The sequence below is a fragment of the Ahaetulla prasina genome, chromosome 15, assembly GCF_028640845.1.
Source record: "Ahaetulla prasina isolate Xishuangbanna chromosome 15, ASM2864084v1, whole genome shotgun sequence".
NCBI classification, from domain to species: Eukaryota; Metazoa; Chordata; class Lepidosauria; order Squamata; family Colubridae; genus Ahaetulla; species Ahaetulla prasina.
This window is the reverse complement of record NC_080553.1, coordinates 13,325,729-13,342,038: the sequence shown is the minus strand read 5'-3', so window position 1 is coordinate 13,342,038 and position 16,310 is coordinate 13,325,729. Positions and strand designations below refer to the sequence as shown.

General features: G+C 44.9%; 1 protein-coding gene across 7 annotated transcripts in view; it reads right to left on the bottom strand.

The window, feature by feature from the left end:
• RBM19 (RNA binding motif protein 19) overlaps positions 1–16,310 on the bottom strand; it is a 190,598-nt gene that overhangs the window by 116,262 nt on the left and 58,026 nt on the right. For all 7 annotated transcript variants that reach the window (XM_058158301.1, XM_058158300.1, XM_058158303.1 and 4 more), the window contains 2 exons: positions 13,986–14,091; positions 1,036–1,156 (listed from right to left, as the gene is read on the bottom strand). In XM_058158301.1, the coding sequence (XP_058014284.1) occupies positions 1,036–1,156; positions 13,986–14,091 (227 nt within the window). The remainder of the gene's footprint in view (positions 1–1,035; positions 1,157–13,985; positions 14,092–16,310) is intronic.

Here is a 16,310-nt window from a genome sequence, read left to right as displayed (position 1 = left end):
GCTCCAGAGGTGGGGACGCCCCAAATATTTGGAAAGTGGAGGGGGGGGGGCAGGTTGCGGGGTTAACAAAGGGAAAACAGGTGGGTGAGTGGGTAGAAAGATACAGGCACGTGGAAACAGGCCATTAGATTTCTCTGTGGCCAAGTCGGGTGGGCGGGCGGGCATGGGATGGGGGAGTTTCTTTTCTGTCGCTCCCGCCATCCGTCCTGTTCCTTTGAACAGGGAAGGGTTCAAGGCGCTGAAGGTAGAGACCAAGCAGTGGGGCTAAGTTTGGTTAGTCAACACAAAGGCGGTGGGAGGTGGGTGAGGGGTGGTGGAAGAGAGAGGTTGGCCGGCCAGAGGCGCATTCTAAGCCAAACTTGTCCATTTCGCTGGAAGAAGGAGAGAGCAAAAGGCAGATATTCCTGCAATGGTTGAAGAGGAGGAGGAGCAGGTGGAAGAGGAGGAGAAGAAGAAGAGGAGGAGAAGGAGGAGAAGGGAAGGAGGAGGAGGAGGAGAAGAAGCAGAGGAGGAGAAAGAGGAGGAGGAGGAGGAGAGGAGGAGAAGAGGAGGAGAAGGGAAGGAGGAGAAGGAGAAGAAGCAGAGGAGGAGGAGCAGGAAGAGGAGGAGGGCAGGAGGATGAAGAGAAGAGGAGGAGGATAAGAAGAAGAAAAAGAAGAGGAAGGAGGAAAAAGAGGAGGAGGAGGAGGAAGAGGAGGAGGAGGAAGAAAAGAAAAATATGAGGAGGCAGAAAAGAAGGAGGAGGAGGATAATAATAATAATAACAGGAGGAGGAGAAGAGGAAGAAGAAGAAAGGAGAAGAAAAAACGGAAAGGAGAAGAAGGAGAAGAGAAAGGAGGAGGAGAAAGAAAAGGAGAGGGAGAAGGAGCAAAAGCAGGAGTGGGGAAGAGAAGGAGTAGGAGGAGAAGAAAAAAAAAAGAGGAGGAAGAGGGCATCCAATTTTTTTTCCCCCTTCAAAATGCCCCCAAACAGTCCCGTCACTTCCGTTCACCCCAAATAATTAAAAAAACAAAACGAAGAACTCAGATCGAGTACCGTGAAAACGCTCTGCCGTTTTTCTTCTCAGGGCCTCCACGGTTTCCTCTGAATCCGCCCATTCCAGGACCAGCCTCCTGCCGTACAGATGGGTACTATGGCACAGGGCGCCGAACGCTCTCTGCGGGGCAGGCAAGGAAAAGAAAAACAGAGTCACCTTCAGAAAGTTATCAAGAGAAATATGGTCTGAGCCGACCTTTGGCTAAGTAGCCAACCTACTTAGGGGTGAAATCTAAAAATTTTCCCTACAGGTTCTGTGGGCGTGGCTTAATTGGTGGGCGTGGCTTGGTGGTCAGATGACTGAGTGGGCGTGGCCAATAACAATAAATAATAAAAATAATAAACAAAGTATAAAAAGGGCCCTCTGGTGGCTCAGACTGGTAAGACAGTCTGTTAATAACAGCAGCTGCTTGCAATTACTGCAGGTTCTAGTCCCACCAGGCCCAAGGTTGACTCAGCCTTCCATCCTTTATAAGGTAGGTAAAATGAGGACCCAGATTGTTGGGGGCAATAAGTTGACTTTGTATATAATATACAAATGGATGAAGACTATTGCTTGACATAGTGTAAGCCGCCCTGAGTCTTCGGAGAAGGGCGGGATATAAATGCAAATAAAATAAATAAATAAAATAAAATAAAAAGCAATAAGAGATATCAAAAACCAACTTTCGCACTTTACACACACACACACAACACAACACAACTGACTCACACACAGTGTAAAAGCAGCTGCACTTCACACTTCACACTTCACACAGCCACAAAAAGCTCAGAAAGCAACTTTCACACTTCACACACACACACACACCTCACACACACACACACTCTCAAAATGCCATATACAGCTTTCTGAGATTTTGTGTGTTTGTGTAGTTAGAGTGAAACACTACAGAAACACCCCAAATCTCAGAAAGCTGCACAAATATTTTATTTCATTATTTTATTTTATTTTATTGTGGACTTCAAATCCCAGAATTCCTCAGCCAGCAAAGCAGGAAGTCAAAGCAACCTTTTTTTTTTTCTTCAGTAGCTGAAGAGCAATAATTCAGCCCAAAAGAGCAGTAATTATAGGTAAGTGAGGAGGGAGAATTGGCTGGGCTTGGGTGGGGGCTCTTGTAAGTGGGGGCTGTTAAAAAATGAGTTTAAAAACCTGTGAGGATCAGGAAACTCCTCTGGGATCTCCAGAGGAGGCTTTTAAAACCTCTGGTTTTCTTCTTTTTTTTCCTCCCCTTCGGCTGAAGGGGTTTTTTTTAAAAAAAAAACTTTTAAAGTGTTCTGATGATCTCTGCTCAGCCCCCGCGATCATCAGAGGATTTTTTTTTTTACTTTTCAAGGCATGTTTCAGCTGAAGAAAAACTTTTAAAAGTAAAAAAACCAAACCTCTGCTGATGGTGCGGCTCAGCAGAGGAAGGGGGGCCAGGGATTTTTGCTACCGGTCCTCTGAACCAGCAGCTGCCGTTGCTACCTAATCGGGGGAACCGGTGCAAACTGGGAGCATTTCACCCCTGGTTTTACTCAAGAGTCCTCTTCCAAATGATTCGCACCAGCCTCCAGGAAGGATCTTTTCCACACCTTACCTGGAGATCTCACGAGCTGAAACTTGGACCTCTTAATCCTCAAAGTTGGTGGTCTACCACAGGGGTCACCAACCTCTCGGATCTCAGGGACCACTAAATTCATAATTTTAAATCCCGCGGACCACTAATATGATTTTTTTAAAAAAAGATAAATAGTATTTAGTGCAATATAAAAAATGCAAATGATTTTTCGGTGGACCACCAAAATTTTCTCACAGACCACCAGCGGTCCACGGACCACTGGTTGGTGACCGCCGGTCTAGCACAAGGTTCTTAGCAGAACATTATTCAGGGTCTCCCGTTTCTGATCGAAGCCTTGCTAAATAAAACTCTGCTCCCTAAAACAGAGGAAGCCACTTTGTTCCTGGTCAAGTCTTGGCTCCGTGTAAAGAAGATGGCAAGAGATATTGACAATTGTGAGGTCCTTGGTGCTCTCTGAGCTTGGTGGCTTTCTTGGTAGGTAACATCAAAACCATCAAGCTTAGAGAGCACCAAGGATCCCACAGTTCAACCCAGAGGAGGAGGAGGAGGAGGAAGAGGAGGAGGAGGAGAAGAAGAAGAGGAGGAGGAGAAGGAGGAGGAGGAGAAGGAGGAGGAGGAGGGGAAGAGGAAGAGGAGAAGAAGGAGGAGAGGAGGCAGCGGAGAAGAAGAAGAGGAGGAGGAGAAGAGGAGGAGGAGAAGAAAGAGGAGAAGAAAAAGAAGAGAAGAAGAAGAGGAGGAGAAGGAGAAGAAGAAGAGGAGGAGGAGGAGAAGAAGAAGAGGAGGAGGAGGAGAAGAAGAGGAGGAGGAGGAGAAGAAGAGAGGAAGAAGAAAAGGACGAGAAGAAGAGGAGGAGAAGAAGGAGAAGAAGAGGAAGAGGAAGAGAAGAAGAGGAGGAGGAGAAGAAGGAGGAGGAGAAGAAGAAAAGGAGGAGGAGAAGAAGAGGAAGAGGAGAAGAAGAAGAGGAGGAGGAGAAGGAGAAGAGGAGGAGAAGAGAAGGAGGAGGAGGAGAAGGAAGAGGAGGAAAAGGAGGAGGCGAAGAGGAGGAGGAGGAGGAGGAGAAAGAGATGAAGAAGAGGAGGAGGAGGAAGATTCAAGTCAGTTTTGAAGAAAAAGCTTCAAGGAGTGGCCTTTTTTCCAAAGAACTGTAATGCACCCATGAAAGATTTTGCATTTGTACCACACACCGGCCCCTGATCACGGAATTAACTACCGGTAATTTTTCTAGGTTTGCACTGAACCGTCAACTAATTAAACGGGCTGGTTTTTGCCCAACACGTTGAGCTGCCAAGAAGAAAAGGAAAACCTAACCAAGATTCAACTTGAGCCAAGCTTGGGGTATTCTCAGGGCAGGTGCTGGGGGTTTCAGCCGAGTGTGTTCAGTTCCAGATTGTTCCGGTCGCACCACGAGGCGTGAAACATCTTTCAAGAATACAACCAACCTCAGAGAACACCAAGGAGTCCATAACTGTCTCTCCCCCCCCCCTCCGCTCTTCCAATTCACAAGAAAACCACCAAGCTCAGAAAGCATCATGAACTCCACAGTCCTTCTCCTCCTCCTCCTGATGTTGCCTAGTTGGGTAATGAAACATCTCCAAAAAAACAACCAAGCTCAGAAAGCATCAAGGACCCCACTGTTGTCCTCCTCCTCCTCCTCCTCTACCTTCTAGCACTGATGATATTACCTATTTTGGTAATGAAACATCTGCAAGAAAACCAACAAGCTCAGAGAGCGCCAAGGACCCCACAATTCAAGAAGAGAATAGAAATATTCTCTTCTATGGGAACTTCCCATTGGCATCTGTTTTCATACTGAAGTACACTTTGCCCAACTAATAAATTGATGGGAGGTGCCTTTGTGAATGCTTTTTCCCTATCTTGAAAGACCTGCTTAAAACTGAATGTTGCAGGACGACTTCCGGTATCCAGCGGCAACGGACGTCTGGAAGGCTTCTCCTGCCTCCAGCGCCCGAATCCGGCCGCCGCCGAGGCCCTCAGGGGCCAGGTGTTCCGAAAAGGACACCTGCCGCACGGACGGCTCGCCAGGGGTCTCCCAGCCGACATACAGGACTGTGGGGACCGATGCTGGCGCGTCCTAGGCTCGGCGGGGTTCGGAGGCCACAGGCCGCGGCCATTATTTTGGTCGTCGCCTGGGCGCTGTGCCCAGTGACACGGGGCATTGGATTATAACTGCAGCAGCCTGGTGGTGAACAGGGCACGGAGAAGAATTGAGGAGGAGAAGGAAGGAATATCGGTGGCGTGGTGGAGTGCTCCGGAGTGCGGGGGTTTTCTCTCCCTGCGGTTGGAAGGAGCACGAGTTATTCTGGAGAGAGGAGAACTTAAAATAAGAAGATTACGGTTTGTGGAGCTCTGGAGAGAAGAGGTGATGGAGAAATTTAGGAGGGAAGGTTTGAGGCCCCTCCTTCTGGGGAACAGTGGTGGCGTCCAGCTTCCGCCTTCACTATGAGAATTTTGATGACATCACTTCCCTTGACTTCCTGGTTGACTAACTGTACTCTGGACTCGTTGCTCCTGTGAGTGCCCCTGGTGGATCCGGAGGAAATTACAAGGATACTGTGCCTGCCTGAGGATTTTGTATTTTTTTTCCTTAATGGCAAAGGTCAGAGACCAACTGCTGGAGAGATGGAGAGAATTTTGGAAAAGTTATCTAATATGGACAAGAAATTGATGAAATAAGAGCAGAAATTGTGACTATCCAAAAGGATTTAAAGGATACTCAACAAGTTTCAGCAGAAAACAAGCAGAAAGTGGAAGGTTTGGAGGGTGAGATGCGGGCAGTGCAGAAAAGAGAGGAGACGACAGGCAATGCTGTGCTTGGACTACAGATGGATAAAATGTCTTATTTCCTTAGGTTTCAAAATTTGGAAGAAGTGGACCAAGAAGACTTGAGAGATGTTGTGACTAAATTGTTGGGAGAATTTCTTGGGAGAGGTGTTGATTTCATGAATTGGGATGTGGATCGAGTTTATAGAGTTAATTAGCAATATGCACGCACGCATGCAGTTCCCAGAGAGGTTCATGTCAAATTTGTGAGAAGAGAGACGAGATGAAATTCTTAGAAAACATAGGAGTGGGGCACTGATTTACAGGGGCAGGAGATAGCCATTCTGAGGCAGATTCCCAGACAGGTACGTGAAAAAGAAAGAAATATTATTTTTGTCAAGCAAATTGTACCAGAAGGAGTGGGCTTCAGATGGCTGATGCCAGAGGATTGATGATTTTCCGGGAGGGCATTACGAAAAAATCAGTACAATTGCGGAGGCTACGGCCTATGTGGAGGAACACAAAGCCTTCCTGGAATCAGATGACCCAGGAATTGAAGAAGGGGAGGTTATAGATCATGGGGCTGAAGCGGCTGCCGCTGTTGCGGCCCTGGAGTTGGGTCAGGCTGAACCCAGAGTTCTGAGATCCAAAACTAGGAAGTGATAAAGATATTTGGGATTGTGTTGGTTTTCCTTATTCTCTTTTGTACGATATTCTGTTTATTCTTGACTCTTCTTTATTACGTATTTAAAATTTGCAAACTTAGCTACTTCGTGTCACCTGCTTGCCTTATGGCTGTTGTATGTGTTAAAAAATTTGAGTAAAATTCTTATTTTAGATAAGAAAAATGAAAATTTACCATACCTGATATGTATTTGTATAAACCTTTTTTGACTAATAAAAACTTTTTGAATAAAACTGAATGTTGCACGTCAATCCTAACTTCAAACAAATGGTTGCAAGTCAAAGACTTCTCGTATGATAAGTTTGGGATTCACATCTTCAGAGCTTTTGAGCAATGCCATATATAACGCTATAAGGGGGAAAAAAGTCAATTTCAGCACCCTGGACAGCAACCCAACAGCTAAGACTACAAGGACTTATCAGGAATGTAAAGATCAGCTCTCTTCACATGGAGTCAACTGCTTGCACTTTGTCATTCATTAAACACACACACACACACACACACACACACACACACACCAAGCCGAGTTGATTCAGTTTTCATTTGGGACAATGACTGGATTCAGGAGCATTCAGTTTTGGAATCTCAACCAGCAAATGCTCAGTCTTACATATTGGAAAAAAGAACCCTATCAACAATTACAAACTTGATGGTCATTACCTTACTGACGACCCCCACCCTGTCAAAGATCTTGGAGTTTTCATATCAAATGACCTAAATGCCAAAGCCACTGCAACTACATCGCAAAAAAGGCTCTAAGAGTTGTAAACCTAATTTTACGCAGCTTCTTTTCCAAAAACTCTACACTACTAACTAGAGCATACAAAACATTTGCCAGACCTATTCTTGAATACAGCTCATCCATCTGGAACCCATACCACATCTCTGACATTAATACAATTGAACGTGTCCAGAAATATTTTACTAGAAGAGTTCTTCGCTCCTCCAAAAACAACAAAATACCTTATACCACCAGGCTAGAAATCCTGGGATTAGAAAACTTAGAACTCCGCCGACTTCGACATGACCTGTGTTTAACACACAAAATCATCTACTGCAATATCCTTCCTGTAAAAAGAATCCTTCAGCTTCAATCGCAATAATACAAGAGCAAACAATAAATTTAAACTTAATGTCAACCGCTTCAAACTTGATTGCAGAAAATATGACTTCTGTAACAGAGTTGTTAACACTTGGAACTCATTACCTGACTCCATAGTCTCTATTCAAAATCCCAAAATCTTCAACCAAAAACTGTCTACTATTGACCTCACCCCATTCCTAAGAGGACTATAAGGGGCGTGCATAAGAGCACAAAAGTGCCTACCGTTCCTGTCCTATTGTTCCCTTTATTATATCAAATTAACATAGCTGTTACATACTTTTACTTATATATATATATTTCTCTTTCATGATGTGTTGTTTTTTATTTATGACAATGTTTGTGTATACTGTTGTGACAAAAATAAATAAATAAATAAATAAATAAAGGTCAAACCACAACAGAGCCTTTACAAAATCCTTTGGCCGTGTTCTCCTCCTGCTGCAATTGAACGGCAGCACCAAGTTAACAGAGATCGTAAAACTGCCACCTAGTGGTTGGCAAGTGAGCCGGTTGTAATTGTGCAACCGTTGTGCAACGCACACCTGACAACCGCAGGCCTCAATGTCACGAATAATTACAACAGCCACAGCCTCGGGAGCCTAAGAAAATGGATCTATTCCAGCAAGTATTATAAGTTGGTTATAAAGCCATTTGTGTATCAACGTCGGGTTTCCCAACCCTGAGTCACTGTGCGATTAGGGGAGTGCGAAACATTTATATTCCAAATCTAAAAGACTCCATTTGGGGAGTAAAATGTTTCAAATATTCTGAGCCCCAAACCTGAAACAGCCATCTGGATTTTGGAACCCTTCCAAAAATGATCCGGATGGGACGTTTCCAATTTGAGAGGGTTTCGATGTGATAAATTTTGCTAATCTGAAATCGTGGCTTCAATTCTTGCTGGACTTCAAAAAATGCAATATCAAGGAGAATGACATTTCAGAACTGTCGACATCTCACAAGATTTGAGGCCAGACTGTCAAAGACCTTACGTACTTCAAGTTGGATCCTCTTTGTATAAATGGATTGGAAGGCCAGAAGGAAATGTTCACAACACAAGAACGTGTGGTATTTACACTTACAATTGGCTGCCACTGGTTGCTGTTATACGCATGGACAATCCAACATACATAGCGGCCAAAATTGTGGAAACCTTTCGGGAAAAGTATATTTTTGAGATTTGATGGCTAATAACACCACTTTTTTTTTTTTTTTTTTTGAGTTTCAAGAGAATCCTATTCCACTGCTGGAATAACCTGGGAATTGCCCAGACCTTCACCCAATGGAAGATCTATGGAGCCGAATAAGAAACTTGTTTGTCAGAAGCAACCCAGCAATAAAACCCAGTTAAGAGAAGCAATCATCCCATCTTGGTTTCACATGAGAACAGCTGCAGAACTAAAAGACTTGGTTCACTTCATGGGAAGACATTGTAAGGACCATCATTCATGCTAAAGGTTACCCAACGAAGTATTAGCTGACATGGTGAACATTTTTGTCTTTCTTATTTTTTCTACGTGTTTCACTTTTCTTCTTTATACTGTAACTGCTATTCTAATAGCAAATCCTTCATAAAAGTTATTGCATTATATTCTTGATTAAATTATCTTTCCATTGATGTATAATTTTATGGTAGTACTAAAAATAAACGGTGTTACTAGTTAGTTTTAGAAAATACATTTTTCCCAAAAGATTTTGGCCACTACTGTACATATTTACTCAGTGCATCAACGCCTACGTCATTTTATCTCAATTATCTTTTCCCTGGTCAGGGGAATCCATGTTGCCAGTTCAGTTTGATGACCAGCAAAATTTGGCAGGATCTCCCAAGGAACGGTTTGGTTTGGTTAAACTTGCTCAAAGTTTAGTAATAATTCTGTTAATCCTCCAGTTGATCCATTTCTACCTTCTAATGACTGCTTAACTGAAACCGTAATGCTAATAGAATGGGCGTCAGCAACCTGCGGCTCCAGAGTCACATGCCGCTCTTTGGGCCCTCTGCTGTGGCTCCCTGTCGGGTGATTCCACCACTGGCCAGCCCTGCCCCGCCCCGCCCCTAACCCTCCCCTCCCAGTCACTTCTTGCCCGGCCTTAAAAGATGACGGCGGGGGGGGGGTGATGGAGAAGCGGCCAGGGCAGAGAAAGAGAGATACAGAGAGAGGGGAGGAGAGAGAGAGATATAGAGATATACAGAGAGGTGAGCCAACTGCCAAGTGTCTGAATTTTTGATCGTGCGACCAGGGCTACAATGGCCATTAAGTGTGAAAATTGGTTATAAGTCCCTTTTTCCTATGCCGTTATAACCTGGAACGGTTATACACTGAATCCACGGTTGTCCAGTCGAAGGTCTACCCATCCAAAAAGAGTGAAGGAGCCATCCACACGAGTGTGCAAATAACCCAACAACATAGTTGGCAGGACCATGTGGGCTGATACACAGATGTAAGCCGGGCAGGGCCATGTGGGCTGACACACAGATGTAAGCCCGGCAGGGCCATGTGGGCTGACACACAGATGTAAGCCTGGCAGGGCCATGTGGGCTGACACACAGATGTAAGCCGGGCAGGGCCATGTGGGCTGATACACAGTTGTAAGCCCGGCAGGGCCATGTGGGCTGACACACAGATGTAAGCCCGGCAGGGCCATGTGGGATGACACACAGATGTAAGCCCGGCAGGGCCATGTGGGCTGATATACAGATGTAAGCCGGGCAGGGCCATGTGGGCTAATACACAGATGTAAGCCTGGCGGGAACCCTATGGGATTCTACCATGACGGACGTCGTAGATCAAGCAAGGAAGCCTCCGAGGTCACCTCCCTAAGGTTCTCCCAGCTCACCAGATCTAAACGCTCGTAATTTGACGTATGGGGCCACTACATCTCCTCTTTCCCCATTGCCCTATTAAATGCTCAGCCCGGCAAATCCGGAGGGAGAAAACCATTAGTGAGATGCACAAAGAGTCGACAGCATTAGGGGGTTGATAGATTTCTCATTCTTTCTCCCAAACAAAAGGGTGATCAGAGCAGAGGGCATGGCCAAGGCATGGCAGCTGAGTCTTTTCTGCCGAAAGAGAGAAGATTCATTCCTTACTTGGAGGGATTTGACTTTTTAATGCCGTTCTGCACCTTCCGCCCCGTGGAGAAAACGAACGGTCGCGGGGGAAAAAGGAAGACAACGAACATTACAACAGACAACCGGGCTTTCTCCCTCTGAACACACAAAAGCATCCGAAGCAACGCTTGGTTTTATGTGCCTGTGTATTCTTCTCTTTAGGTACTTGAGGGTGGATTTTCTGATGCAAGCTTGAATAGCAAGCAGAAATCCCAGCTCTCTCCCCCAAGGGATATCACTATATTATACCTACTTTTTTAATATATATATACATATACACATACACACATCTCTCTCTCTGTCTGTCTGTCTCTTATCTCTCTCTCTCTTATATCTATCCATCTATCTATCTATCTATCTATCTATCTATCTATCTATCTATCTATCTATCTATCTATCTATTTATCTATCTTATCTCTCTCTCTCTTATATCTATCTATCTATCTATCTATCTATCTATCTATCTATCTATCTATCTATCTATCTATCATCTATCAATCATCTATCTATCTATCTAATCTCTCTCTCTTTATCTATCTATCTATCTATCTATCTATCTATCTATCTATCTATCTATCTATCTATCTATCTATCTATCTATCTTAGATATCCATGGCTTAGGGCCCGGGTACTTACAGGACCGCCTGCTGTTACCCTATGCCTCCCATCGACCCGTACGCTCCCACAGAGAGGGTCTCCTCAGGGTGCCGTCCGCCAAGCAATGCCGGCTGGCGGCCCCCAGGGGAAGGGCCTTCTCTGTTGGAGCACCTACTCTCTGGAACGACCTTCCCCCCCGGTTTGCGCCAAATATCTGACCTTCGGACCTTTCGTCGGGAATTAAAAACTCACTTATTTATTCAAGCGGGACTGGACTGATTTTTTAGACTTTTTAAATTTCTAAATTTTAATTTTAAATTTTTAAATCTTCTGTAATTTTATAAGGGGTATTTTAGGTTTGTCAATTTGACGGTTTTAATTCGGCCACCATTGAATAAGTTTTTTAAATTGATTTTTAACTTTGTATATTTATTGCTTTTTATCTTGGCTGTACACCGCCCTGAGTCCTTCGGGAGAAGGGCGGTATAAAAGTTTAATTAATAAATAAATAAATAAATAAATATCTATCATCTATCTCTATCTATCTTATCTCTCTCTCTCTTATATCTATCTATCTATCTATCTAACTATCTCTATCTTATATCTATCTATCTATCTATCTATCTATCTATCTATCTATCTATCTAGCATCTATCAATCATCTATCTATCTAATCTCTCTCTCTTATATCTATCTATCTATCTATCTAACTATCTCTATCTTATATCTATCTATCTATCTATCTATCTATCTATCTATCTATCTATCTATCTATCTATCTATCTATCATCTATCTCTATCTATCTTATTTCTCTCTCTTCTATCTATCTATCTATCTATCTATCTATCTATCTATCTATCTATCTATCTATCTATCTATCTATCCATCCATCCATCCATCCATCCCACACCGAAACGCACAGGAACCATTTGAACGCACAGCTCCAGCTCTCTTTCAGCAGTTCCAAGAAGGCTTCACACCCATTTACACCACTCAGGTGACCCTGAGGACACAGCTAAACCTCTCCAAGTGGCCTCAACGACCCTCTAAAAGGATGCAAATGACCAGCTGTCTGCAAAGGAAGTATCAATCCTTCCATTCCCCACCATCCGGTCAGAGCTGAAGAAGCTTCTTGGATGAAAAGCGAAATGTCTTCAAGGAAAAACCAGAAAGTCCAGTTGCCTCTTGAAAAAAGCACCTTTGGGACAACCATGACCTGGGTGAAGGAGGTTCTCCCTATACATTTTATCCTGGTTATGTGGGAGCCGAAACATGAAACACGGCCCTCTTTAATTTCAGCATCCTGCGAAAGATCATGCTTTTTCTTTGAATATTTCTGTTCGGTCAGTCCCTTGGAATAAAAATACGGTTTCTATGATAAACAGCTTCCTTTTGGGACTGGAAAATGTGACTGAAGGGCTGTTTGATGCTCTCCAAATTCCTTTCGCCTGTATGGCTTAATTATACAGAAGGGAAGGATACTTTAAAATTGGGTCATCTTGGATTTGCTATGAATATGGTAAAGTATGCAGATGAGACTTCGTCACTCTCCGGGCTTTCTTTTGTCAAGGGTTATAGCAGAATAAGGGCTGCCTGCCTTTGGGGAAAATAGTAGGGTAGAATGTTTCACAAATGTTAAGAACACGTGCAGACATACGGCGACTCCTCGATCTCAGACGACAATTTCAGCTCAAGATTTCTGTTGCTTTAAGCGAGATATTTGTTAAGGGAGGTTCACGGCAGTTGCTAAGCTAGTAAGATACAGTCGTGGCCAAAATTAGGGAAACCTTTTGGGAAAAGTGTATTTTGGAGGTTTGATGGCTAATAACGCTGCGTTTTTTGTTTGTTTGTTTTGGAGTTTCAAGATAATCCTATTCCACTGCTGGAATGGCCTGGGAATAGCCCAGACCTTCACCCAATTGAAAATCTATGGCGCCGACTAAAGAAACTTGTCGCTCTGGAGTCAGCGCATTGCTCCCAAATGGCCCTTGCCCCATCTCTGCCTCCGACACAGAGCCCTCATCCGAGCCTTCCCCTGACTCCAGGACTGGCCCATGGTCCTCCCCAGCCTCCTCACTGTCCGACTCCGCTGCCAGCTCCGTAGGCTGCTGGTGGACCACAACATCCCCATTGAAACCCCATTGGTTCATCGGAAAGTCGTAAAAGGGGATTGTGGGACTCCAGGACACTGCAACAGTCATAAATACGAACCGGCTACCAAGCGTTCAAAGTTTGTTAAGTGAGCCGGGCTCAGTTTTAAGACCCTGGGTAGCCTTCCACTCCCGATTGTGCAGCAACTCCCTGTAATGATTTAAAGCGAATCATGAGGTTGGCTGGTTGACTGCTGGGTGTTGTGACTCGTCCTCCCTCCTCTCCTCAGCCGGGCCCCTCCTGTCTCCAACCAGGCCTTTTATCAGACTCCGAGTCTGATAATGAAGATGAACGGCCTGTCATGCCTCCAGCCCCCGGCCCTGGCCCCATGCCCGGAGAGGATTCCAGGAGTGGGAGGACAAGCCCGATAAACCTCACTCATACAGCGTGTGTTCTTTTGGCTCAGCTGTCAGAGCAGGACGTCAGCCAGGTGCTGGAATTACTTGGCCCTACTCCCTCTGACCCCTCCCTTTCCCAGAAGCTGCCAGCAGATCCAGCTGAAGACAATTCATAGTGGGAGGACCCTCGCTTCCGGAGATCTGAGAGGCGACGCCAGCAGAAGGAGGGATGGGGCAGGCCTGGATAAATGCTGAGTCATGGAGCCACCCCCCACAGCCTATATAAAGGACCTGCTTTTGGCATTCTAACCTTGAGTCAAGCAAAGTCTTATCGAGTTTGCTGATACCGGACCCTATCGCTGAAGTCACAACTTGGACTCCTGCCTGCCCTGATAAACCTCGAAAGGACTTAGCAAGCTACAGAGGCTTCGTTGCCAAGTTTGTCATGGACTTCCTTGACTCGTTCGTCGGAGTGGGGAGTGGGACACGACACTTGGGGTGACAAAAAGGTCATCCCCAGCAAGAGGCACCTTGCTGAGCTCTGTTGCGGTCATAAGCCGATGACCTCCCTGTATCAAAGAACGAGGGGGGGGGGGAACGGATGCAGAAGAGTTTGCTCACCTTGGCATCCTGTTTGGTCAGGAAATCCACAAAGCCGAAGCCGCGATGAGTTCCCGTTCCGAACATCTTCTTCGGCAGCCGGACCGTTTTCAGCTCTCCAAAGGTGCTGAGGCAGCAGGGAGGAAGAGGAGAAGAAGAAGAAAAAAAAGGAGATTATTTAATATTATGTATTCTAACAGCAGCCAGGATTGTATAATGCAACAATACTGGAAAAATCTAGAAACCCCTACAGATGATATTATATGATCAAAAACCCTATGGAAATGGAAACCCTACACCACTTCAGACAGATGGTTATCCAATCTCTTCTTAAAAACTTCCAGTGTTGGAGCATTCACAAAAAAGATGACCTATAACAGAATAGTGGAAGGGACCATGAAGGTCTTCTAGTCCAACCCTCTGCGCAGGCAGGAAACCCTATTCTATGTCAGACAGATGGTTGTCCGATTTCTTCTTAAAAACTTCCAGTGTTGCAGCATCCACAACTTCTGGAGGCAAATTGTTCCACTGATTAATTGTAATAACAGTCAGGAAATTTCTTAGTTCTAAGTTGCTTCTCTCCTTGATTAGTTTCCACCCGTTACTTCTTGTCCTGCCTTCAGGTACTTTGGAAAATAGCTTGACTCCCTCTTCTTTGGGGCAGCCCCTGAGATATTGGAAGACTGCTATCATGTCTCCCCTAGTCCTTCTTTTCATTAAACTAGATTATCCAATTTAGAATTTAGAATAACAGAGTTGGAAGGGATCTTGGAGGTCTTCTAGCCCAACCCCCTGCTTAGGCAGGAAACCCTACCCCACTTCAGACAAATGGTTATCCAACATCTTCTTAAAAACTTCTAGTGTTGGAGAATTCACAATTCCTGGAGGCAAATTGTTCCACTGGTTAATTGTTCTCACTGTCAGGAAATTTCTTCTTAGTTCTAAGTTGCTTCTCTCCTTGTTTAGTTTCCACCCATTGCTTCTTGTTCTACCCTCAGGTGCTTTGGAGAATAGCTTGACTCCCTCTTCTTTTGGGCAGCCCCTGAGATATTGGAAGACTGCTGTCATGTCTCCCCTAGTCCTTCTTTTCATTAAACTAGACATACCCAGTTCCTGCAACCCTTCTTCCTATGTTTTAGCCTCCAATTCTCTAGAACAGAGGTCCCCAACCCTGGGACCGTAGACTGGCACCGATGTGCAGCTTGCCAGAAATTGGGCCACACAAAGAAGCAAAGCCCCATCCATGGGATGCAGGCAGCACACAAAAACCACATCCCCTCCGGTCCACGGAAAAAACAAAAACAAACCCTCTCTCCGTGGAACTGGTCCCTCCTGCCCGAAAGGTTGGGCAGGCGCCTTTGCCCTAGAATGAACCCCCTGATAAAATTCACGTTTGCTCCCCTCTACGCTTGGCCTGATCTCTGAATTAGCTACTTTTTCTACGTTTGCCCAAGGCGGTGAACCGTAAAGGAATGAAATGGGGCCAGTTCCATTCCGGGAGACAGGAGCAAAGGTCTTGCCCGCCACTTTCTTAAGTCAGCAGTGCTGAATTTTGCTGCTAATTTTTTTTTTTTGGCTTGAGAATAAAAGCATTCCAAATACAGTAGTCCCCGACTCACAACTGTTTATTTAGTGACCCTTCAAAGTTACAACGGCGCTGAAGAAAAGGCTAGACTTCTGGACCAGCAATAATCTATGACTCTAGAAGAGAATAACAGAGTTGGAAGGGACCTTGGAGGTCTTCTAGTCCAACCCCCTGCTTAGGCAGGAGACCCTACGCCACTTCAGACAAATGGTGATCCAACCTCTTCTTAAAGACTTCCAGTGTTGGAGCATTCACAGCTTCTTGTGGCAAGCCGTTCCACTGATTAATTGTTCTAACTGTCAGGAAATTTCTCCTTAGTTCTAGGTTGCTCTCTCTTTGATTAGTTTCCATCCACTGTTTCTTGTCCTGATATTAGTACCTCACGTTGCTCCAGCCCATTGCACTGATGCCCTGCTATCTGCACGTTGCACAGAAACCCTTGCCAATTTTCCTCTTGCGCACCTCAGTAGCAGCCCTATCCCACCAACTTGGAAATGAGAAAACAAGGCCAACAAAAATAGAAAATAATCAGTTTTGGAGTAGGCTGAGCCCAAACGTCAAGGGGAAATGGAACAATAACTTAATTAAAAAAAACAACAACCTTAGTTTCAAGTAAGTCGCTTATGGCTGTTTTTCACACTTATGACCATGGTCGTAGGAACAAAATTCAGATGCTTGACATCTGTTTCATACTTATGACGGTCTCAGTGTCCTGGAGTCCCCTTTTGCAGCCTTCTGACCAGCAAAGACAATGGGGAAAA